This window comes from Hemiscyllium ocellatum, chromosome 19 (assembly GCF_020745735.1).
Source record: "Hemiscyllium ocellatum isolate sHemOce1 chromosome 19, sHemOce1.pat.X.cur, whole genome shotgun sequence".
Lineage (NCBI taxonomy): Eukaryota > Metazoa > Chordata > Chondrichthyes > Orectolobiformes > Hemiscylliidae > Hemiscyllium > Hemiscyllium ocellatum.
The window spans coordinates 19124541-19150696 of NC_083419.1; the positions used below are offsets into that span (position 1 = coordinate 19124541).

A 26156-nucleotide genomic window follows, 5' to 3' on the forward strand; every position below is an offset into this window, starting at 1 on the left:
GGAGCAAGGCACCAAATTAAGAAACAATCTCAAAAGGTCAATCTCTGTATTACTACCCAATCTATGTGCAAGTTGGATTTGGGCAACTCAGATTAAAGATGAATGCTTGGCTTAACGATCTGGTGTGGAAGCAAGCCACAGTGGGAAATTCTGGGCAAAATGGTACTCGCATCTATGTCTCCAGCCGATCCACGTGCATTACTGGGGAAGCAGAGCAAAGTTTAAACTGATTCTTAGGACAAGGGATCAAATTTGGTAAGGTGTGCTAAACCAAAATGTACAGTCAAGGCCAAAGAGAAAGGTATTACTGTGGGAAATTATAAATGGACAGCACAGTAATAGATACCGTATGAATCCAGAGTCAACCAACAGATAAGACTCAAATTTATGAAGGGAACAAAAATGATAAAACTAAAATGTTCAGTTTCTGAAAGCACACAGCATTTGAAACAATAGAGAAATTGCACAAAGGGAAATGAAGGGGTATGAAACAAAAACTGCTGGAGAAGTTCAGTAAGTCTAGCAGCATCTGTTGAGAGAGAAACAGTTAATATTTAAGAGTCCAGTGACCCTTCATCATTAATAATGTAGGTGTCTAGAAACTGATCTAGATATACCAAGGCATCTGGAACATTTTATATCCTAATTTTTTTTCCCCCTCAGGATTCAACAGGTATTTGGCCCAAATTTTCTGTAAAGCTACTTTAAATGGATGTTCGTATCAAGTTTGCAATTTATACACAGTCACGTTTCAAACAGTGTTTTGAGCACGTATCTGAATTGAACAAATCTTAAGAAAAATCAGCACCTTTGTGCTTTATTAGATTGTCTAGTTGGTAATTTGCATTGAAATGTGACTATGAAATTTATAATTGGCTTTATTGATAAGCGGAGTAAAACATGTTGTGGCTTGTGGAATGAGAGAGAATGCAGAGCCACATTGGACCTCTCCCAGCCTCAATCGATTGTAATAATCTCTAAAGCAGGGAATAAAAAAGATTGTCTATCTATAAAAAGGTCAAAATGTTGGACTGGGATTCCAAGACATGCTGTTGATAGACCCAGGCTAATTCCTATCCCTTAACCTGATTTAGCAAACGTGATAAGCTTACTTTTGTCCTGCTTTCCCTTGGCCAGCACAGGGACCATACTTGTAGGCATAAACCAAGCGAGGGATGAAGTCAGAGGTCACTGCGATGACAAATGCATTGGTAATAACAGACAGGATCCCAATGCCTTCCAAAATTCCATACCAGATTCCTAATTTTAAAAAATAAACACATTCACAAAATTGAGAACATTTCACTATAGGAAGCATTTGTAAATAAAACTAGAGGAGCAAGCAAAACTCCTGACTCCCCAAGAGGCCTTGGCTCAACTCCCAACTGCCCAAAGAGATGTGTCCTAACATCTGACAGGTTATTGTAATAAAAAAAGGCTGCATATCATTGGTGGGAATGAGGAATGATGACATTCTCCAGCCGGGTACATCCTCACACGGGCAAAACCTCGTTTCAACGTCAGCTGCCTACATGTTTGAGTTCAAATATTGTAACAAGAATAGGCCATTCAGCCCCTTGTATCTGTTCCACCATTCAATGGAATTCATGGCTGATCTGTGACCCAACTCCTTTGGCCCATTTCCCAAATATATTTGCTTAAAACATTTAAATCTGAAAGACAAATTAATTGATTCATCATCCACTGCCATTTGAAGACAGTTCTAAACCTCTAAACACCATTTGTTTGTAAAAGTGCTTCCTAATTCGGATTCTAATTAGCTGATTACGCCCCCTAGTTCTAGAATCTTCTAACAGTAGAAATAGTTTCTTCATTAACAGCAAAAGACAGGGTAGACATCTTGAAGACTTCAAATAGACCACCCTTGAACCTTTGAAGTCTCAGATCCCAAATGAGTGAAGGACAGCAGGTTTTCTTCAGAGAAGGACAGTTGTCAGTCAGTTGCGTTCAACATTTTACAAATAACAAACACTATTTTAAAAAGCAAAATGGAGTTTGAAAGCTAAAATTTCCACAGTGGTTGGGAGAAGGTTTAATTTAACTAGCATTGCATGGATAGTTCGTCCCCGTCTCTGGATTATTGTTTCAGAATAAATACTATTTCTTCTCAATTGAGAAGGAAGTTGAAAATTAAACAATGATCAGGTACCAGACATTAATTACCAGGTCTTGTTTTGTGTTCCAATAGATCAGCCACAATCTCATCATGCAGTAGAACAGTTGAGGGGCTCAATGGTCACATGGACCATCCCATTGATGGAATTTTACAGTTGGCAGATATTGAGGAAATTACAGCTCTCCAGATGGCCTTGTTATCATCCTCCCACCTTCTTCTAACCACTTTGTTCAGGGGAGGGTAAAGCAAAGCAGAGGGTGACTGACCTACCCTCACCCCGACTAAGACCAATTATTGGTCACTTAGATTTTATTTCCTGCCCTGCCACATATTTGGTTGGCTGGAAGAGCTCAGGGAGTGGGGAAACTCTAGGTCACTCTACCTAGGCAGGTATGGGAAAAAAAACGAAGCATCTCCATTACTAGATCAGGGGCATACCCAGATTATTCCTTCCAGCCATTAGTCTCCCATGAGGGGAAACATCCTCTCTGCATTTCCCAGTCAATATCCTTAAAAATCCTCAATGCCTCAAATGAAATCATCTTGCATTCTTCTGAAATACAGGGTAGAATCCCAACCTGTTTTCTCTTTGCTCATACACAGTCCCTCCATATCTGGAATCATCCAAATTAGCATTCTCTTCGAGCACTACCTCTAATAATTTTTGATTAAGGGAACTAAAACTACACTGATTCAGATATGGTCTCACCAGCACCTTGTATAGTTGCAGTAAAACTTTGACTCTTCTACTCCAGCCCTCTTGAAATAAAGCCAACATTACATGAACCTTTCTGATTACCTGCTGCCCCAAGGTGCGAGCTGTATGTTTGGTGCACAAGTACCCAAGTCTCTTTGTGATAAAGCTCAACTCCATTTAAATAATATTCTCTTTAGTTTTCCATTCCAAAATGTACAAACCTCTGTTTCCCACAATACACTCCATTTGCCAACTTTTTGTCCATGTACTCACTAAACTGTATATATATTCCTCTTACAGCTTATTTTTTTGTCTACAAATTCGGCTACAGTACATTCTTTTTATTCCAAGTAATTAACATATATTGCCAACAGTGATGGACCCAGCACTGATCCCTGTGGAACCTGCAGGTCATGGATCACTATGCTGCTTCCTACCCATTAGCCAATTCTCTAACCACAGCAATATATTACCTCCAAAACTTTTATCTCATGATTTAAATCTTGATGGTCCTTGTCGTTTGCCTTCTGGAGGTCTAAATACCATAACACATCTCCTGGAGTTCTTCTCTATCCACTCTGGTTGAGAGCTCCTCAAAATTTCTAATAAATTAGTCAGGTATGATTCCCCTTTCATAAAGCCATGCTGACTCTCCTTCATTAGATGCTCTTAATTGTTAAACAGCTGTGGGTCAAAAAACACAGCCAGGAATGGGTTTTCCACACACACAATGAATGGGGTCATTGTGTTGAGGGGCCAAGAGAAAAACGCAAGGCCCACATCAAGTTATTGGCTAGTTACAAGTCCCATTCTTAATCTTGGAGGCTAACGTTACATTCATTGTATCCTCACCTATATCTTTGGCTCTTGAAGCCAATGGCCTCCTCCACTGTGTGACAAATTTGTAAGCATCAAGACGGATTTCAATAATATTGTTCAATAAGGCCAGAAGAGGAGCCAATGGAAATGCTGCCACAAATATAGTTGTGAAACCAAACTGAAGAACTGAAAGATAACAGAGATATTGACAGTCACTGAGTGGCCCAGGTATTACAGTCCATCCACCGTGCTAGAAATCATGGCAAAACAGTTTTTGGGAAACTCCTGACTGGACAATGTGGAGAAATAGTACATGCTGAAATACGATGTTACAGGAGTCCACTCAGTTGATATAAGCACATGCTCCTTGACACAGTTAACTATTCCTCTCTGACAGGACTTAAAGCCTTGGAAAGCTCTCACATGTATACATTCCACTTCGAGTCAGCTTGTGTGCATGACCAAGTGGACAGTGAGCTCAAAACAAAAATAAATTAATGTGCATTCATACATCCTTCACCTCTTTCCGTGACCATACTGGCTAGGTCTATCTCTCCCTTCAAATACCCGAGAGACACACTGGCCTCTCCTCACACAAAAGGGCCTTGATCAAGAGGAGGCAGAAGTGCACATGATCTTAGGTCCCCAGTACCAGTTGCATGACAGCAGCCTCAATGCTACAAAGCTTAAAAACATTACAAACAAGGAGAATTATCATTTGCACTAAGTTCAGAAAATCCCTTGTGTAATCTCTCTAATTCCCTCAAGTTAATTCAGACCTGTAAAGTGTGGTCCATAAGGAATGGGAAATACTTGTACCTTACGTTGATCAATAAAAGTATTAAAATGATGAAATGTATGCATACTTTAGTATCTGTAACATAGGGACTGTGTATTGGGTTGCAATTTCAATAGTTTCAAATCAAATTCCCTTCCGATATCCTGTCCACACTTCCTTGTTACTGACTACAATTGTCTATTTCGGATATGGTGCTACACATTAACTGATTTGAATTTAAAACATGGCAATCAAAATGTTAATGTAACGATGCAAGTCACTAACAGAGATTGCAAACATGTTTTGTGAATAAAACAAGATATAATAATATTGTAAACCTGGCTTACTCATCTCCAAATATTCATCAAACAGGCCATAAGCATTCATTGGCTGCAGATTGTAATCCTTCTCCCATTGTGGTAGAATTGGTTTGCCATTATTGCCGTGCTCTTGTCTTAATTTTCTCCTTGTCCACCAGTTCTGAATAAGCCTGTGGATGAAGGCAAAACCAGCCCCATTGATGGATGTAATTAAGGCATAAAAACGCTTCACAAGCAGCTTTATCACAAGCTAGAAAACAGACACCATCCTATTGTACTATATTTCATGGGTGCGTTCCTTCAATCCTTTGATTAGAACTAGCACAACGCTGTGTATTTTCTACAATGGAAACCCATAGATTAAAATCCTGATCAAGGGATTGGCAGAGGGCCTTGAGCGGACAGCAAACGAGTGTGTTCAAACAGGTGGTTGGTACCCAGAGGCACTCTGTGCAAGAGATTGAGAAAGGGAATTCCAGAGTTGAGGTCCTCAGCGCTGTCAACATGTATCCCCATTGTGGTGGAGTTTAGCCCCATATTTGCCACTGAGACTGTGACAAATTCTGAAAACTCTTCAAACAAGAGACCCCTATGCTGTACCCACTGAGTATTGCACTAAAACATGCCTCCCCCACCCTTGTTCAAATGCATTCCCTGATCCCCTTTTGAATGCTATTACAGCCTTTTTGTTTTAAATTTGGTCTGTGGGACAATATTCTATTTTCATAAAGAGAATGATTTGAATTTAAATTCCTCCAATTTCCTCAATTCTTCAGTCTGTTATCCCAACTATTGATTCGCCAACCATGGGAAATTATCTTTCACCATCTCTCTCCCAAAATCATAAAACTTTAATCACTTGTATTATTAAATCCATCAACCAGGAGACCCAATTCTTATTTATGTCCCTCCATTAAATGCTATTATATACACGATACATGCGCGCAGACACATACAGGTGAATTATTTTTGCAGCCAGTTAGATTTTATTTCCTGTAACCATTTTTTTTTGGCAACTGGACTTGAATTTCCTCTATGCCAGTAAGAGAAGAATGGACCACTTTGCAATTCTTCACGGCCATTCCAGAAGGGGCAAGGCATTTGTATTCTCCTTTCACTGCTGTTTGTGGGATCTTGCTGTGTGAAGAGTGGCTGCCACATCTGTTCATGACAGGAGTGGCCGCTCATCAGAATTAATACATTTGTTGCAAAGCACATTACAGTGCCAGGACATAAGGCGCTATATAAGTCTAGGTTCTTTTGATTATCATGTCAATTTGAGAATCAGGGGAGACCGGAATGTCTACAGACAGATTTTTGCCCAATGATCATACAGCAACTTCTGTTCAGTGACTCACTCTACTGATTATTACTGTGTTATGGACAGCATGTGGCTGCTTCAACACAACAGCAAGAGACCATTAAAACATTTCAACATCCCTGTCTAACAGTCAATCAAATTTTTTTTAAAATCACATTCGCTGCGAGGCATCTTAAAATGGCAACGATGTGCAAATTCATATATTCCAACCCCTCAAAAGGGGAGGCTAATAATGGAGTTTGGGGAAAAGATTGCAGAGGCACTAACCATAATTTTCCAAATATCTTTTTGGCAGCCCTCTGGAACCTGGTAGCAACAGAAAAGGAAAAAAAAACAGAAGAGAGTTGAATGAGAGCAAGAGAGAGAAAGGAGAGGCTGGTGATAAGAAATTCACTTAGATGACGAGAGGATGGGTTTCTTGAAGAATGAATGGACCTTTCATTAAAATTATTAAAGAAGATTTTTAAAAGATAAATAGTGAAAAATAGTTTGCACTGGTTGGTGAATCAGGAACCTAGGAGCACAGACTAGGATAAGGGAAGGGTAACTGGGTTCAAGTCATTCATTTTCATTGAAGAGCTACCACTAGTACCAACCTCAATGGGTTGAATGGCCAAATGTCAGAGTTCTACTGACTAGAAAGCACCCACCCAACACCACGATGGCTCAGTTTTGAGCTCACTGGAGCTTAAATTCAAACTCACCCCTCTCCACTCAAGTCTTTGTTTCTCTACTCCCTTCTCTCCTTTCGAAACAGTCCTTAAAATCTACCTCGTTGACTAAGTTTTGCTCTCCTTTGCTCACGTGGCTCAGTACACCAATTCCATGAAGCACCTCAAGAAGCTTTAGCATGTTAAAAGATGGTGTGAAAGTACAAATCATTGCATTGCTTCTTTCGTTACTTGCTTTCAATGTGCGCGCATATTCCCAGGAATATAAACTTGCCCACCATTTTCACCTCTATAATCAAAGCTCATTTTTACTTTCTATCCTTAGTGTCTTGCTCAACCCAAGGTGTGAAGTACCACCTCCAGGTCACCAATGTTTCAACCCTATTTGGTCTGCCTACTCTCCTCCACCATCACTCACAGCAAAGGATGCAGAGACAGGAGTCCTCATTTCGAGGTGGTGGCAGCATAGCAGTAACGTCACTTGTGTAGCAATCCAATTACGCAAGGCTAATGTTCTGGGGACACTAGTTCAAATCCCAAGATGGCCAATGGTGATTTCAATTAAATTAAATTAAAAAACATACCCTGGAATTAAAATCCCATCTGGTTCATTTTAGGAAATAAAATCTGCCATCCTTACCTGGTCTGGCCTACATGTGATTCCAGACCTACAGCAATGTGGGTGACTCTCAACTGTCCTCAGGGTTATCAGGAATGGGCAATAGGTACCAGGTTAGTCAGCGATACTCTCATCCCATGGACAGATTTAAATAAAAATGTCCTTTCTGGGATTGCCACTGAGGTCACAAGGTGAAGGAGCAGGTGCAGCCCAGGAATCTATCACCTACTTTCTTCGAGCAGTTTGCTGAGAGACACTTCCCAAGGCTTATTACCCAATAGGATCACTGAGGGGAGAATCCAGTAGGGAGATCCACTCACCCAGTTCAGAGCGCTCCCAATTCCCAGTTAAGGTTTGGAAAATCAGGAGTTCGCCAAACCAAGTCTCAATAGCCTCTGGAGGAAGATTCCTGCTGGAACCAGAGGCTTTAAAAAAAGTTACCTCATCTGCCAGTCCGAATTCCTTCACTCAATCAGCATTGTTGAGTCCAAAACAAGCAAAAAGACCAGTGAGAAAATCAATTACATGCAAAACATTCAAATATAAATTAGCCAAAAGAAAGCAAGATAATCTTGGGCAGCACGGTGGCTCAGTGGTTAGCACTGCTGCCTCACAGCACAGGGTCCCAGGTTTGATTCCAGCCTCGGGCAACTGTCTATTTGGGGTTTGCACATTCTCCCAGTGTCTGCGTGGGTTTCCTCCGGGTGCTCCGATTTCCTCCCACAGTCCAAAGATGTGCAGGTCAGGTGAATTGGCCATGCTAAATTGTCCATAGAGTTAGGTGCATTAATCAGAGGGGAGTGGGTTACTCTTCGGAGGACTTGTTGGCCTGTTTCCACACTGGAGAGAATCTAATCTAAAACATTGTGGCACGAGCGGGGTATCAGAACTTGGCTGTTTAGTTACTATTCTGACCAGTATTTTTTTTCTCTCTGATGCAGTGGGAAATGTGTTCAAATGAAGAGAAAGGAAGTTAAATTTTTGCCTTTGGATCTTCCACCTCGCCCTCTTACAGATTCCACCAATGGGTCTATACTTGGAATTGTCGCAGATCCAGTGTTACTATGGAAACCGGGGAAGAATGTCTCAAGAATAGGGGCAAACTAATACCAACTAGACAAGTTACACTCGTTTCCTGCCTCAGTTTCCAAAGATTGGCTTGCCAAGTTTCGGTTTTTGTTTTGACAGGGTGACAGGCACTGCTATGCTCCGCACTTGGAGTGAATTGGGAGATCGGGAAATGCAAGGGCAGCTACAAATGAGCCTACGTTCCAAGTGGGGGATGGAGACCAATATCTACCAGTTAAACATCAAACATGCAGCAGGCGAACCACCAGCAGTCCTCAGAATTTAAATCAGGCCAACAATGGAGTGAGTACACAGAAGCAAAATTGGCTTCTGCGCAAGTCACCGACCAGGCCTTTACTTACGGGTAGCCAAGCTCCATGAAGTTATTCCAGCTCTGTTTCAACACCATGATGATTCCCATTTGCAAACACAGGTCGATAAGGCAACCACTTGGGTGGCACTGCAAATTAAAAAGATAAAAAGCAAAGCACAAGATGGACATTAAACAAACGAGCAATGGAACGTTCCGGTCAGCACAGCAGCATTTTGCAGCTGATGGCTGTGGCTAAACGGGAAACACATTCATCTCAAAAAAACCTGAAATTCATAGCCTCCAGTCCCATTCTGAAGCCTCCCAAGGACAGGACGGAGGGCAGCGCTGCTCGGTTGCCAGTGCCATTATTAAGTAGGACACTACAATGGAGCCTCCACTCCTTCCCTGTCAGGAATCTCGGACACTATTCAGAAGAGAAAGAGATGGCATGTGCATCCCACAATCCTAAGGCCTACAACTTAATTATCCTGTCACTAATACATTGCTACTTGTGGGAGTTTGCTGTGTGCAAATTGGTTGCCATGTGTACTATAATACAGCATTGACTACACTTTAAAAGGAGTTCTTTAGCTTTAAAGTGTTGTAAGATGACCCAAGGTCATGAAAGGAGTTACATAAATACAAGTCGATTCATTTTGCAGTGATGCAAAGATTGAATTGAAAAATAAATTATTTAATGTAGAAGAAAATATCAAATTCTAATACCTTGTTTGATTTTTGTAAGTCAACTTAAATGAGACCATTCTATTACTAGAAAAATTACTTATTCAGTCTAGGTTCAGAGACAGGCACAGGAAACAGAAGAAAAAGGGGTTAAAAGTGTGACAGAGATGGATAAAAATGAGGAAGTACAGGAGAGAAAGAGAACATGAAAAGCATGAGGAAAGGAGAGTGAAAGTTAAAAGACAAAAGTCAGGGGAGATGTAGAAGCAAATGAACACCGATTGGAAACTTGCCAAATTCCAACTGGCAATTCCAATTCCTCCCGAATATCAATTATGTAGCAGCAAAGTGAGAGGCAGGCATTCGCACCCATTTATCAGAGCAATGGTCACTGCCCACAGTCATGGCAGTTTGGCCAAAAGGCATCAGACTGCTAAACAGTCTTCAACTGTTTTCAAAGATTCATCCCAATGTATTTTTGGAAGTGCAGGAGCTGCACTACCAGAATTCACACAAATGTCCTACCATTGCCTATACTTTGATAGCATCGATATCCCAATACCAAAACACAATTGATCAACACCAAGCATTTTGTTGGCCATCACCATACCCAGGACTCCACAACAGAGTTCATTGCTTTGTACAAAAGATGAAAGAAAACCAGACCTGTACTCTAAGCAGCCTCTTAACTCCATCTTATGTTGCCAGTATTAATTCCAACATTGCAGCTTTGTTGACATAATTATCTTTTAAACAGTTGGATAAGTTTTGAAATATCTTTTGGACTGTTTAGAACAATCACCATCAAGATCCCATAGTCATTCCAGACTGTCCTACATAATTGTGATATCTTGTGCTTCTCATCCTAAGGCAATATGATTGAAAGAATCAGAGGAGAGTTGAGGAGATCTACCCTGTCAAGCTTCCTCAGAATCTTACAGGTTTCAATGAGATCACCCTTCATTTCACTAAAAACTTTAAATTATCAAAAGCCTAACTTGTTCAGTTGTTCTTGATAAGTCAACCGCATCATCCTAGGAATCAGCCAAGTGAATCTCTTCAATTGCCACTAATGCAAAAAGCAAGGATCAGAACAGGAGAATTAAACTGTACACAGCACCCCCAGTGCAGCCTCAACTACACCCTGCACATAGTTGCATCAAGATTTCCATATTTTGAACTTCCAAACCCCTAGCAAAAAAAATATTCAAATTTCATCCGATCTGTACAGCACAGTGAGAAGCTGGCAAGAGATCTAGTTAATCTTCAAATGGGGAGCAGATGGCTCAGGTTAACTCTACATTTTGAGGCAAAATATTGGAAGAAATCTGGAAGCAAAGTAATCAGCGAGACACTATAGGGATTGGGAACTCTAAAGGTGTTGGTTCAATGCAAAGGGCAATTTGGAGAGTTATTGGCGTTTGAGAAACTAGCCAAGAATAGAATTGAACTGCACAATTGCCATCTTCTTGTCAGACAGTAACACACATGCTTAAAACATATGAACTTTGATAACATGCTGGCAGACAGCTTTTATTCCCCTGCAATACATGATTCCAGTTTGAGTTACTAACCTCCTCCAACCTCCACCTGTTCAAGACTCTCAAATAGGCTCCTGGGCGTCCTGTTAATCTGAGAAAAAAAAAAGTATAATCACTAATTTAACAGTGACCCATCACAAAATATCTACTTAACAGCAAAGGAGGAAGCAGATTCTCCTCCAGAGTGAAAAAGACTTAAATGCTCATTTGAAACGGACAGTTGGCATTCTCTGCTGAGAATTCATGGAACGAGTTCAAATACAGGAATTGTAGAAAGTGCAGAATTGCTGCACACTGCTCAGTGGTTAGCACTGCTGCCTCACAGTACCAGGGACTGGGGTTCAATTCTAACCTCAGGCGGCTGTCTGCATGAGGTTCACAGATTTTCAAAAGTGTGTGTAGTTTTCCTCCCATAATCCAAAAACGTGCAGATTAGGTGGATGGGCCATGCTAAGTTACCCCACTGTACAGGGATATGCAGGGTTAGGGGATATGGTACAGAGCTTGTCTTGGGTGGGATGGTTCTTGGAAGGCGTGTGCAGAACGGCCTCATTTCACACTGTAGGGAATCTGGATTGCACAAACTGTACCTTGAGAGGGGGAGAGAGAGAGAGAGGGGGAGAGAGAGAGAGAGAGGGGGAGAGAGAGAGAGAGAGAGAGAGGGGGAGAGAGAGAGAGAGAGGGGGAGAGAGAGAGAGAGAGAGGGGGAGAGAGAGAGAGAGGGGGAGAGAGAGAGAGAGAGGGGGAGAGAGAGAGAGAGAGAGAGAGGGGGAGAGAGAGAGAGAGAGGGGGAGAGAGAGAGAGAGAGAGGGGGAGAGAGAGAGAGAGAGGGGGAGAGAGAGAGAGAGAGGGGGAGAGAGAGAGAGGGGGAGAGAGAGAGAGAGAGGGGGAGAGAGAGAGAGAGAGGGGGAGAGAGAGAGAGAGAGGGGGAGAGAGAGAGAGAGAGGGGGAGAGAGAGAGAGAGAGGGGAGAGAGAGAGAGAGAGGGGGAGAGAGAGAGAGAGAGGGGGAGAGAGAGAGAGAGAGGGGGAGAGAGAGAGAGAGAGAGAGGGGGAGAGAGAGAGAGAGGGTGAGAGAGAGAGAGAGAGAGAGAGAGGGAGAGGGAGAGGGGGGGGGGGGGGAGAGAGAGGGGGGGGAGGAGAACAAGTGATCCTGTTGTTAGCACCTGCAATAGGCACATTAGCTGGATACAGATTTGCTGTCAGTACAGTTGACCCATTTACTGCTATTAGCATCTTCCCTTCACAACTCAGCCCTACTCCCTTTGTCTTTTGCTCTGGACACTTTCCTCCTCTACCACTACCCCACCCCACCATCTGTCCCACTTGCCCCTCCCCCCTTTCTTCCCAATAAAATAAAACACCATTTGCCGACCCCTTCTGTTCTGAATCATTGTAGTATTTTGTTTTTTTAAAAAATTTGATAATACAGCCTGTATATTAATACGTCATAACACAGGTAACATCCTGAGGGGAGGTTGAATGTGAATTTTCTGGTCCACAGTTAGCAGCATCATCACTGTGCTACAAGACATCACAGGACTTGAATATTCTTTAGCTTGTGTCTCACTTTGGTGGTCTGCTTTGCCTTGTAGAACTTGATGGCCCAGAGAGGTAAGCTCAGGTGAAGGAAGATCAGTGGGATGCCATGCAAGTTTGGTCTTAAAATCTAGCTTCGACCAAGCTGATGTTCATCTGTCCTAATAATTCCTTATGTAGCTGTCTCGTTGTGCAACCATAGACCACTCTAGAACATTTTACCTCGTTAAAAAGTACAAGATAGCTTTTTTTTTTGATGTAATGAGCATATAAATCAATTCCACAATTGAAATTACTATCCCAACTCCTTACAAGGAACAAGTTCATAATATAACAATATTTAATTAATAGCTGTAAATATTATATAGATGGACAATTGAATGAACACACCAATTTATAAATACTTGGAGGACATGGGTTCAACTCTAATCTCAGCAGCTTGTGGATGTTAAATATAATTAATAAATCTGGAATCGAAAGCCAATCTCTGATCATGACAATTATTACCAGTTGTTTTAAAATCTATGTGGCTCACAAATGCCCTTTAGGGAATGAAAATTCATCCTTTCCAGATCTGATCAATGTGTGACTCCACAACAATGTCAGTGTTATACAGCATGAAAACAAATCCTTTGCTCCAACTCGTCCATGCCCACCTAACCTAATAGGTATATCCTAACCTAATCTGGTTCCATTTTCCAGCAATTGGCCCATATCCTTTTAAACATTTCCGATTCATATACCCATCCAGATGCCATTTAAATGTTGCAATTGTACCAGCCTCTACCAGTTTCTCTGGCAGCTCATTCCATACACATACCATCCCCTGCATGAAAAAGTTGCCCCTTAGGTCCCTTTTCTACTTTTCCCCTCTCACCTTATCCCTCTAGTTTTGCATTCTCCTATACTGTACTGGGAAAAAGACTTAGGCTATGTGCCCGATGCATGTCCTCACGATCTTTTAAACCTCTATAGGTCACCACTTAGCCTCTGATGCTCCAGGGAATATAGCTCCAAACTTGCATGGCATCCCACTGATCTTCCTTCACCTGAGCTTACCTCACCGGGCCATCAAGTTCTACAAGGCAAAGCAGACCACCAAAGAGATTCAGCCTCTCCCTATAGCTCATGTCGTTGACTCTTCGCTGCCCTCTAGGCAATTAGGTATAGAGTATTAAATGCTGGCCTAGCCAGTGACACCCAGATCTCAAAATGAAACAACCAGAGTTCCCTGAACTTTATGACAGTGCAATCCTAAGGATAACGGGCTGTGTTTTTATCATAGGGCCCTCTGGCTATGAAACTTGCAAGTAGATGCTAAACAATGCTGACACATCGCAGACTGCCTTACTAGCACTCTTTCTGAAATGAAAGACAAACCAATTATTCAAGGAATAGACTTACCTTCCCAGGAAAAATGCAATGTAAAAGGTAGAGCTGTTCAAGTTAACAAACTGGAACAGAAACATTTTTAATGTGAAGCTGTTCTCCCACTCTGACTCGGTTCGAGGCTGTTCTGTGAGAGAAAAAGCAACAAAAAAAAACTTTCAGCTTTCACTCCTTGGGTTGCGGAGACTTTTCAAAGATAGTCTTACACTAATCATTATCTACCTTTAATCTATATTATCCATAGAAGTAAAGTTACTTACAGAACAGCTGGTCATCATATAGCCCATTACGTCTATACTAGCTCTTCGAATGTTCAACTCGCCTCAATAGCAGTGCTATTCTACTGCTATCACTATATTCTTCCTTTTCAGCTAATAGTCCAATTCTCTTTGGAATCCTCGATTGAATCTGTCTCCACCACTCTCCCGGGCAGTGCATTTTCCAGGCCCTAACCACTTGCTGCATGAGAAAGATTTCTCTCATATCACTTTGCCAATTCCTTTAAATCTGCACCCTCTTGTTCTCAATCTTTTCATGAATAGAAACAGTTTCTGCCCATCTCCTCTGTACACCAGATGGTTTTGACTACCTCCTCTTGTCCAAGGAAAACTGTCTTAAATTCTCCAATATATATTTTCAAAATGGAAACTCATCTCTGGAACCAGTCTCGGAAACCTATTCATCACTCACTCCAATGGGCTCCTGAAATGTAATGCTCTTGTGTCTTGTACGAGTTCAACACAAGTTCCTTACTCTTAGTCCATATCCTGATCAAATTCTGACAAGGCCTAGGGTTCACTATATCAGTAACCATGCCCTCAACCTGTTCTACCATCTTCCATGACTTTGCAATCCAGTGATAAATCAATTCACAGGGTATTGCAAAGCTCAAGAAACATTCTCACTACTCCCATTGGGTTAAGAACTTTTAAATACACGTTCTGGAAATTGGTTAAAAATACAATCCATGTCCTCTCATTCAGTCTTACTGAAGAAGATAATCAAGAGGTAATGATTTTTCTCTACTCAAATTATTAAATTACCCCCTTTTGCACAATATCAGAAATTCTGATTCTCTACAAGGTGAAGTTGATGTCTAGCTCTGCCATGGAGGTGTAAAACAGATCTACACTGCAGAGAGAATGGTGAAGATGAAAAGGGTTGTGGGTGGGTGGGGGAATTGGAAGGGAAGAATCAATGGGAATTCAGCCCCAGTGGTGGTGACAGTTGCACATAGTTAGCTCAGTTGGCTGGATGGCTGGCTTGTCAGCAGTGTGAGTGTTCAATTCCCCCATTGGCTGAGGTTACCACATAGGACCTGCCTTTCCAATCTCTTCCCCTCACCTCAGTGGCCCTCAGGTGAAATCACCAGCAAGGTGACTGGTGGTTAGACTGAGTAGCCATCTGGTCTGGTAAGACTATGGCAACTTCATTTTTTTTAAAACACATTACGAGTATCAACAGCTCAAAACCCTCATCTACCTCCTTGCCAGAGATGTACCATACTAAGGAAAAATAATCTAAAAAAAGTGTCAAATTGTAGCTCATTATATTTTGTCATCAGCAAACAAACTAAACCAGTGCCAGACACCTGGAACAGTGAAGTTTAATCTTCAAAAAGAAAGGTGAATTTGGAAATAAAACCAGAGCAGGGGAGTTTTTTTTTTAAAATGTTGTCATGATCTGGAATGCACAGTGGAAAAGATTCAACAGTAACTCATGAGAGAGATTTGGATTAAAAAAACTTCAAAGGTGGTGGTTTTCAGGACTATTGGGAAAGAAAGAATAGGGAGCGTGGAGCTAACTGGATTTTCTTCAGAAAGCAGCATAGAAACAATGGGCAAAATAGCCTTCCTATGCTGGTTCATGTCGTACTTCAAGATCATGGGACCTTCCCTCAATAGTTCATCCTGAAAAGTTTATCTTCTAGTAACATTCAAGCCAGCTCATGGTGAACCCTAAAATTACCTGCTCTCTTACAGAGCTCACACTAATGCTCACTGAAGCCTCCCCTGGTATACTGCATCAGAAAAAACACACAGACTTACCTAAATTGGTCAGAAACAGTGCAACTCTCTCATACAGCTGAAAAATAAAATATTTAGATAAGTTATTCTCAAGATGTAAATCTTACCGTAACCAATTTTCAACATTATATAGTTTTAATTAAATGTTTAATGACTTGAGCTAATAGCAGTGTTATAACCAAACTCTCAGGGGGAAGTCAGGTGACGGGTGAACAGGTTGTTAGCTTGCCACCTCAACAGTGTAGTCACCTTGCCAAGTCATCTGTGAAGAGATGGAGGGGGAATAATCTTCAGACAGAGATAAAACTAAGGAGCAAGCATAAACTGGGGACTAATCACATTGGAAAGCCAGGCTGGGAGGGGGACAAGCAGGATTGAGTGGGGGAAGTGAAGTGTGCTAATTGACCTCAAAAGCAACTGATGGAAGAAGCACCAAGGAGCTGTGTTCTGCATTCCCACTCCCCTTGGTGTGGGAAAGGTGCTTCAGCAAATCACCCTTGAACAGCCTAGTTTGAATTTTTAAGATTCTTTCCCATGAGACAGGAGCAGAGTTGGACCTTTCAGCCAGAGTCTACTCGACCATTCAAATTATGGTTGATATTTCTCAAAATAAAAATGTGTTGCTGGAAAAGCGCAGCAGGTCAGGCACCATCCAAGGAGCAGGAAAAATCAACGTTTCGGGTATAAGCCCTTCTTCTCCTGCTCCTTGGATGCTGCCTGACCTGCTGCGCTTTTCCAGCGACACATTTTTCAGCTGATTTACAGTATCTGCAGTCCTTACTTTCTCCTAGTTGATATTTCTCAACCCCATTCTCCTGCCTTCTCCCTGTAACCTTTGATCCCTTTACTAATCAAGGACCTCTCTCTCGTAGATAAATACACTCAGTGATATGCCTCTTTGGCTGAAGAAATTTTCATCTCACTTTGCTCAGAGGCTGTGCCCTCAGGTCCTAGTCTCTCCGACCTGAGTGGAAACACCTTCTCCACATCCACTCTATCCAGGTGGATCAGCGTTCTGCAAGTTTCAGTCAGATCAGCCCCTCGTCTTCCTAAACTTAATGTACAGACTCAACTGCTCATCGTATGGCAAAACCTTCGTCCTTAGGATAATTCTTGTAAATCTCCTCTGGATCCTGTGCAATGACAGTATATCCTTCCATAGATACAGGGCCCAAAACTGCTCAATATTTCAAATGTGGTCTGACCAGAGCCTTACGCAGCCTCTGCGACACATTGTTCTTGTAACCTAGCCCTCTTAAAATGAATGCATAGAATTGGTCTTCTGACCTACCAACTGAACCTGCATGTTCACCTTGAGAATCCTAAATTGGGAGTCCCGTGTCCCTGTTTCATATTTCCAAAGCCTTTCCCCATTTAGAAATAGTCTACATCCCTATTCTTCGCACCAAAAGTGTATAACCTCACACTTCATTCCATATGCCACTTTTGGCCCATTCTACTAGCCTGCCCAAGTCCTTCTGCAGCCTCCCCTTCTCAACACCACCTGTCCCTCCACTCACCTTTGTGTCATCTGCAAACTTAGCCACAGCGTCTGTTCCTTTGCCCAGATCATTCGTGTATAATACGAAGAGTTATTGTCCCTACACTGACCCATGAAACTTTACTAGTCACCCAATGTCAACCTAGAAAAACTCCTTTATCCCTGCTCTTTACCTTCTACCAGTCAACCGATTCTCCATCCATGCCAGTACCTTACCCCTAATAATGAGGTCTTATTTAGTAGCCTTCTATGCAGCACTTTGTCGAGTGCCTTCTCAAAATCCAAATAGATCACATCCACAGGCTCTCCTTTATCCAACTTGCTCATTACTTCCTTAAAGAATTCCAAGATTTGTCACACATGACCTCCCTTTGAAACCACACTGACTTGGCCCTATTTTAGAGTACTTCGAAGTACTCCACAACCTCATCCTTAATAATGGACTTTAAAGTCTGACCAATGACTAAGACCAGGGTAACTGGCCTATAATTTCTGGTCTTCTGCCTCAAACAGTGGTGGTACATTCATTGTTTCTCAGTTGTCTAGGCTTTTGCCTGGCAGATCACCACCAAGGCCTCCACAATCTCCTACAGAACCAAAGGGTGTAGTCTATCCAGTCCAAATGATTTATCCACCACCAGACCTTTCAGCTTTCCCAGCATCAGCTCCTTAGGTGATGGCCACTCCACGGACTCTCAAACGTTCTGGTATGCTACTGGTGCCTTCCACTGTGAAGACTGATGCAAAGTACCTATTCAGTTCTTCTGCCAAACTTAAAAACAAAACATTCAGGAGATGGGGACATCGCTGGCTAGGCCAGCATTTATTGCCCATCCCTCATTGCCTAGAGGGCAGTTAAGGGTCAGCCACATTGCTGTGGGTCTGGAGTTGCATGTAGGCCAAACCAGGTAAGGAATGGCAGTTTCTTTCCCTAAACAGCAGTAGCAAGTCAGTTGGACTTTCCCAAACAATTGACAGTGTCAGTAGGTCTTCCCAGGTTTTTATTGAATTAAAATTCCAACATTTGTTGTGGCAGGATTCAAACCTGGGTCCATAGAACATTACCTGGGTTTTTGGATAAACAGTGCAGCGATAATACAATTAGCAATTACCTTCCTAATTTTTACTTCATCAGGCTCATTTTCCAGCAGTCCAATCATTACTCTTGCCTCACCTCATCTCTTATATGTCCAAAAAATGCTCGCAATGTTTTCAGCCATTACAATTTTAAAATTTCAGTGCCAACATTCAATAAGCCTCTCGTGGTATGAAGACACTTTACATTGCTTGTACAGATTTGATCAAAAGGATGCTTGGAAAAATAATTTATTTCCTGTCTTGTGGACATTCGAGTAGTTTTTGCAGAACAGGTCATTGAAAGCTCACTGTATATACTGGAGATTGTGTTTTTAAACAAGGCTTGCCACGTGATTGGGAGGTATTTGCTTGCTTTGCCATAAACCTTGCTGGGGGCCTTTTGTTTTTGAACAGTGATGGACTTGGCAAGGCTCTTGTTTTATCTGGCTCAGTGAGTGGGAAGCAGAGTTGGAGGAAAGCTTACTAAAGAACAAGCAGCCCAATCTATACCCTTTCTGGAAACAAAACACTTGACATTTATTCAGGGGGAAATCTATTTATTCTTTTGAAAGACTGATTGAGAAAATACAAATCAAGATTGCATTTCTTAAGCAAGCCATATCTACAAGACTGGAGTCAACGGTGTCTGATTCGTGACTTCATAAATGTACCAGAACATCAGATCAACAGTTTCTAAAACATCCTACATGATCATTTTGCATTCAATAACCACCCGCTGGTCAAATGCCATTTCAGAAAGCCAAATCTCTGAAGAAACTATTTCCTTTTCCTCTTTTTTTAAGAAGAGGAAGTGTGTTTGTGTGCATGTTGAGAATGTTTGGACAGATATGTGTTTATACTTCAATATTACCGTGTTAACCAATTATTACACCTTTACAGTTTTTACAATCAACCATAGGTGTGTTTAATACACCAAGTCATGGATATTAGTTCAAATCTGACATGGGCCAGGGATTAATTGGTCATACTGGAAACTGGCAAAACGATTTTCAATGGTGTTTGTGATCCATGGAGAATTGAGACTTCGGCAATGTTACACTCCTCTAGCCTCAGTCATTGCACATAGATACTCAATTATGTACAATTTTTGACCAAGTTCACAATCAGGTGATGAGGTTAGGATAGAAGTCACATGTAGGCCAGATTAGGCAAGGATGGCAGATTTACTTTCCAAAAAAAAATTTACTGAACCAAATGGGTTTTTTTCATAATTGAGGATTAACTCAGTAATGGTGACCATGAAACCAGCTTTAAAATCCAGACTTTTATTAGTATAAATTTGAACTTACAGCTCAAAGCTGAAGTAGCTCAGTTAGGAGAAGGTTAGACTGAAGATCTAAAAAGGTCCCTGGTTCAATCACGGGTTTCGACAAAACAGGATTGCCTGACTGCTCTAGCCTTTGTTTATGGGCAGCACGCTGGCTCAGTAGTTAGCACTGCTGCCTCACTGTGGACTTGTTGGACCAAAGGGCCTGTTGGCATACTGTAGGGAATCTAATCCAAATCAAATCAAAGATTAAATTTGATATTTGAAACAGTGCCCACAGTGCATTAGCCAGGACCCCAGATCGCAAGCCTTGTAATATTGTCACTATACCAGTGTTTCCACAAAGGTGCATTGTTCGTTGGAAGTTACACTGAAGTAACAATTCAGAAAATCAATTTAGTGACAATACAACAATGAAATGGATAATGCGATTTAGCTTGGTTTAATATCATTGACGGTAACTAAACAAATCACAAAATCTAATTCCACTTTAATTTTTAGAAAATCATTTGACCTTTGGTTTGAGGTTCCCAATTGCATGTATTTCTTAGATTAGACTCCCTACTGTATGAAACAGGCCTAAGGCCCAACAAGTCCACACCTACCCTCTGAAGAGTAACCATTCCCTTACCCTATATATTTACCCTTTGACTTGGCAATTTAGCACAGCCAATTCACCTGACCTGCCCATCTTTGGACTGTGGGAGGAAACCCACACACACACGCACACAGGGAGAATATGCAAACTCCCCACAGACAGTTGACCGAGGTGGGAATCGAAGCCGGGTACCTGGAGTTGTGAGGCAGCAGTGCTAACTGCTGTGCCACCGTGTCTGACTGCTCTCAAAACAGGTTTTATTGAACAAAATAAAAGGACTGACTCCATGATCAGTTAGGAATAGGTCATTCAGTGCAATTGGATTCCACACTGACATTTTACAATGGGCAAAGCCCTGACATAACATAAAAAATGCAAGGTATGGAAACAATGCACAGTACAATCTCCTGCATACTTTTCCATAAATGCAATTATTTCCAAAAATTATTAGAATTTCCTGTCTGGACAAAGAGAGCTTACCACGTTCAGAAGCATGATGATACAGAAGTTGATACACACTGCAGTTCCTGTTGTAGCAAGCTGGGAATTATTCCTAATTAGGGCCCACTCGAATGCAGCAAATATGCTCACAGTCACCACCCGATAAATGACAATTCCAAAAACAGCAGCAATCACCACACAGATCTGAGAGAGGAATTAGAGACAGATTGGTCAGCTGCATCAATTAGCTGGAATGTGATCAGTCTCAGTTCAAGAGTGAGGTAGTGCTGATTCATGACTCTGGGAAACTTTAACCTCTAATATGTCCCTGGGAATGGAATCCTGGAACACACACCCCAACATTAAGTAAAGGGATTACTTTTACCACGTGAACTACAGCAGCCCATAAAGACAATTAATTACCACCTTCCAAAAGGGTTAACAAGGGTGATCAATAAATGCCATCCTTGCCTAAGATACCCATATTTCTGCCTCCTCCCAAGTGGTCAACAGCTTTAGGAACAAGGGGTCCATGGTCATATTTACCCAAACATGCCACATTGACTCTGTACCATGTCATACATTACTGGCACATTATTGCGAACTAACATTATTGCTACTTTTTTTGGGACTTTGTTCTTCTGATGTGGCACATCCTTGAGGGGGTGGGGGGGGGGGGGGGGAATGAATTTATCCTAGTCAACTTGATTAAAATAAAAGAGCAATTCCATAAATTTGGGCGAAAATATGTATTTGAAGAATTTCTGTTAAAAGTATGCAAGTTCTCAACTTATACTCAGGAGTTATGAATGATTTTAATCCAGTGCGATAACTCCAATAATCAGAAAATGATTTGGAAATTCAAATCCTGCCAATCTGGTTGAAATGAATAAATGGGGGTGGGTTTCTCTTCAGTCAAGGATGATGTACAATTATTAATGTGAACATTGAGCAGAGAGAAAGATTATCCAAACTCGGTGTACACAGTGATTATCAGAGATATTTTTGTTCAGCACTACCTCCACATGGTAAAAAGGGCACAGATACCGTACAAGGATGGGACCAGAAACAAGAGATCACTGCGACTGAAAAAGAATGATTGAGCAGAGCCTTTTCTCTTTAAGGCTGAGGGAAGTTAAGAGGTGAGCTCATGGAGGTTTTCACAACAGTTAGGTAGAGAAGAAAATGTTTCTGCATGTGAAGGATTAAAAAAAAAACCTACAAATAAGGCAGCTACTAATAAATCAAAGAAGAAAACTGCTTTGTTCAGAGAGCGTGCTAGAACATGGAACAGATTGACAGACAAATAGCCTAAATGTTTCAAGATACGAGAGTGCATAGAGAGAAAAAAAAATTCATAGGTATCAATAGAATCAACTGCAGAGAAGGGAGACATTCAGCCAGACTACTCTGTACCAGCATTTACACGTTGCACTGGTATCCTCCCTTTCCAACTGCCTCGTCTCAGCCCGGTCAGGATTTGTCTACTTGTATTTTTCCACTCGTATGCACTCTAGGTGTTCTACACGCTGGTAGAAATTAGTTGGCCTGGATATCCCCATTCCTGTTGTTGATTCTATATAATACAATGTAATTAACTAACCATGAAGAATATTCCAGAAGCTGATACAATGATCCTACTGCATTTGTCAGTGAAAGCTTGATAAGGCTCTGGTTTTCCCGATATAGGATTCACCCGTTCCTTCTTGGAATATTTTGCTTCAAACTGGGGACGGATTTCTTCCTGCAGGAGAAAGATAAAGACATTCAATTTTCTATCCTCTTAGTTCAGGCTCCATAATAAAACCTTCTAACTCTGAGAATAGAAGGGTTTGTCTGAACAACAGCTAACATAAACAGAAGCAAACTTATCAATTTTGGCCCTCACTATTTAATTGATGTGTTGGCTCAAAATGCCCGTTGCATTAAAAATCCTATCAGCTTCCCTGAGGTGGGTGCAGGTAACTAAGAGAGTTTTTAACTTCAGTGAAACACTTGAATATGTTGGCTTCCCTCAAGTATCAGTTCACAACGTGATGGACAGATATTCAGGTTGTAGAGTCACTTAACACGAACCTCCTCCTCTTCCCAGTCAATCAAATCCCAGTCATAGGCAATAACTGCTCGCCGCCGTTTCCAAAACTCCAGGAAGACTGTAGCTGAGGTGAGAAACAGACAGAAGAGGAGATTAAACTCGAGCTCAAAATGCCCTAGTGAAGTGAAAAGAGTCACCATTCAGTTGATGTCCTTTTCAAAGGTGGTCACAATCTGAAGGGGTCTTCTACACTTTCCAGAGGAATTAATATGTTTGTTAATTAATTAATCAATCAAGACAAGATGAAGCTTATGCAAAAGTATGCTCCTTACACCATTAGGGTGTTGTTACAAATGCCAGCTGAAGGCAACATTGGACAAGTCCAATCGGAGTATGAAACTTAGCTTGATAGACCATAAGTCCTATTGTTGCAATTTGGTTACTGTTATGGACCAGACCAGACTCCCTCAAAATATATTAAAGTAGCCGAGACCCTAACTTGTTCTTTATTTAAAGGTAAGTGGAAGACTTGGCATTCCAGATGCAATTAAATTGATCAAACTATCGACTTTAAGCAAAACACACTGTTTTTACAGTATACTTGAACTACAAAATGAGAAAAAGAATTGATTTAATTGTAGCTATTGAAATGCTTAAAAAAGGAAGGGGCAAAGCAAAGTTTGGGAGAAGATTTGTAGCTTGGGTGCTCGTTGTGGTTCTGTCCACCGAGCTGGGAGTTTGTATTGCAAACGTTTCACCCCGTGTCTAGGTGACATCTTCAGTGCTTGGGAGCCTCCTGTGAAGCGCTTCTGTGGTGTTTCCTCCAGCATTTGTAGTGGTTTGTCTCTGCCGCTTTCGGTTGTCAGTTCTTGCTGTCCGCTGCAGTGGCTGGTATATTGAGTCCAGGTCAATGTGTTTGTTGATAGAATCTGTGGATGAGTGCCATGCCTCTAGGAATTCCCTGGCTGTTCTGTTTGGCTTGCCCTATAATAGTAATGTTGTCCCAGTCAAATTCATGTTGCTTGTCATCTGTGTGTGAGGCTAAGGATAGCTGGTCGTGTCGTTTCGTGGCTAGTTGGTGTTCATGGATGTGGATCGTTAGCTATCTTCCTGTTTGTCCTATGTAGTGTTTTGTGCAGTCCTTGCATGGGATTTTGTACACTACATTGGTTTTGCTCATGCTGGGTATCGGGTCCTTCGTTCTGGTGAGTTGTTGTCTGAGAGTGGCTGTTGGTTTGTGTGCTGTTTGAGTCCTAGTGGTCACAGCAGTCTGGCCGTCAGTTCGGAAATGTATGGTAGTGTGGCTAGTCCTTTGGGTTGCGGCATGTTCTCATTCCATTGTCTTTCCCTTCGGCATCTGTTGATGAAATTGCGCGGCTATCCGTTTTTGGCGAATACCTTGTATAGGTGTTCTTCTTCCTCTTTTTGCAGTTCTGGTGTACTGCAGTGTGCTGTGGCCCTTTTGAATAGTGTCCTGATGCAACTTTGTTTGTGTGTGTTGGGGTGGTTGCTTTTATAATTCAGACAAGATGGGCTGGATGACCTCATTGTGTTATATGCTTCTGTGAAGCAAGGGGGACAGCAAATTGCCATTTATACCAAATGGAACCAGAAAAGGTGCTGTGCTTTAATGAAAAATGTGGGGTTTTCTTTTAAGAAAAAATGTCACCCCCTTCATAATATTCCCCAAACCTTACAATCTACCAGACAGCACCCGACTCAGATGGATCTTTGTTCAACTTCCTCTTCCTGATACATTGATCAACCTGAGTTTAGGTAACAAGAATTTACCATCATACATTTAGACCAAGATGTGAAGGTGCCAGTGTCAGATTGGGGTGGACAAAGTCAGCAGTCACATGACACCAGGTTACAGTCCAAAAGGTTTATTTATTTTATCAGGGGAAGCATTGCTCCGAAAGCTTGTGATTCCAAATAAACCCGTTGGCATCGTGTGATTTCTCACTTAGACCAAGTGCCTTTTTAAAAAATAAAATAAAATTAAATAGCTGTTTGCCAGTACAGAAACTCTTGGGTGGGGGAAAAGAAAAGACATTTTGTCAAAGCTTTTCATGGTGTACTCATCAGGACAATTCACAAGAATATCAATTCAAGGGAATTCTTGGGAGACTGCGTGGAGTTAGCACATTCTCCATCTGTCTACATGTTTTCCTAGAGGTGCTCCAGTTTTCTCCCACAGTCCAAAGATTTGCAGGTTGGGATTGGCCATGCTAAATTGCCCATAGCATCCAAGGGGGTTTAGGCTCAGTGGAGTAGCTATAGAAAATGCAAGAGTACAGGGATAGAGTCATGGGGTGGGTTTGGGTGGGCTGCTCTCCAGAGGGGCAGTGAGAATTTAATGGGCTGAATGGCCTGCAATAAAAAGATTTAATGAATCTTTGAAAGTTTCTTCCTGAAAACTTTGGTGGAAGGGGAGTCTGAATATTTTTTAGGGCCGAGATGAATTAGGCAAAAAGTATGAAAGATTATAAGGGATAGGCAGGAATGTGGATTGGAGTTTATTATCAGATCAACCATGATCTTATTGACTGGCACAGCAGGATTCTGGGGCTGAAATGGTTTACATCTGCTTCGGATTTGAATCTTCACAAGTGCAATTGGTGGTCATGTTAATTTTTTTTAAAAAAATTAGATTTCCTTTCAAAAATGGTGGAGTATAAAAAGAGTTCAAAGTAGTTAAAAATCAATCACAAGCAGTTAACAGGAGGATGTAAAAATCAGGCTGATTTGATACTCCCACCCACTCTGGGTTTGACTGCTCGTCCATAATTTCAGAGATAACAGGACACTTACCCCATACAGCCATAAAAACAGCAAAGAATACTGTAGCTCCATTGTCAAAGAGGTGAGTCACCTATAAAATGGAAAATATTTTCCATATGATTACAGGAAACACGATTAGAAATGAGTCAATCCTAGCAGCTTCTTAGCTCCAAAACGTTCCACCATCTTGCAGATGACCCACAAGGTATTGCTCGCAATGCTGACCACTTCCTGCCCAGGTCAGTAAATTGGAGGGATTTCTGAAGAAAGCTTTTATTCTTGAAACAAACTGTCTCAAGAAAAATGCCACATACTGTTTTAGCATATTTGAAATCTGAATCTATGAAGCTAATATTTAACTGAAGTACTCCAGACCTTTGGAGCTTTTCAGATGCTTTGTTAGAGTGTTCCATCAGTGTTGCTGGGTCAAAATTTGAGAATTGCCTCCCCTGACAACATTCTGTCTACGGTAGGTAGACACACTAAAAACAATTCAAGGCAACAGCTCATC

The 26156-nt window shown here is 41.5% G+C and overlaps 1 protein-coding gene across 1 annotated transcript in view; it reads right to left on the reverse strand.

Annotated features, from left to right (window-relative positions):
• The window catches only part of LOC132825045 (anoctamin-4), a 180132-nt gene that overhangs the window by 2933 nt on the left and 151043 nt on the right, over positions 1–26156 (reverse strand). The window contains exons 16-26 of the mRNA XM_060840051.1: positions 25676–25736; positions 22903–22985; positions 22430–22570; positions 20866–21030; positions 15943–15979; positions 13910–14021; positions 11002–11059; positions 8793–8890; positions 4779–4921; positions 3687–3839; positions 1113–1260 (exon numbers count right to left, since the gene is read on the reverse strand). Coding sequence (XP_060696034.1) covers positions 1113–1260; positions 3687–3839; positions 4779–4921; positions 8793–8890; positions 11002–11059; positions 13910–14021; positions 15943–15979; positions 20866–21030; positions 22430–22570; positions 22903–22985; positions 25676–25736 — 1199 coding nt within the window. The remainder of the gene's footprint in view (positions 1–1112; positions 1261–3686; positions 3840–4778; positions 4922–8792; positions 8891–11001; positions 11060–13909; positions 14022–15942; positions 15980–20865; positions 21031–22429; positions 22571–22902; positions 22986–25675; positions 25737–26156) is intronic.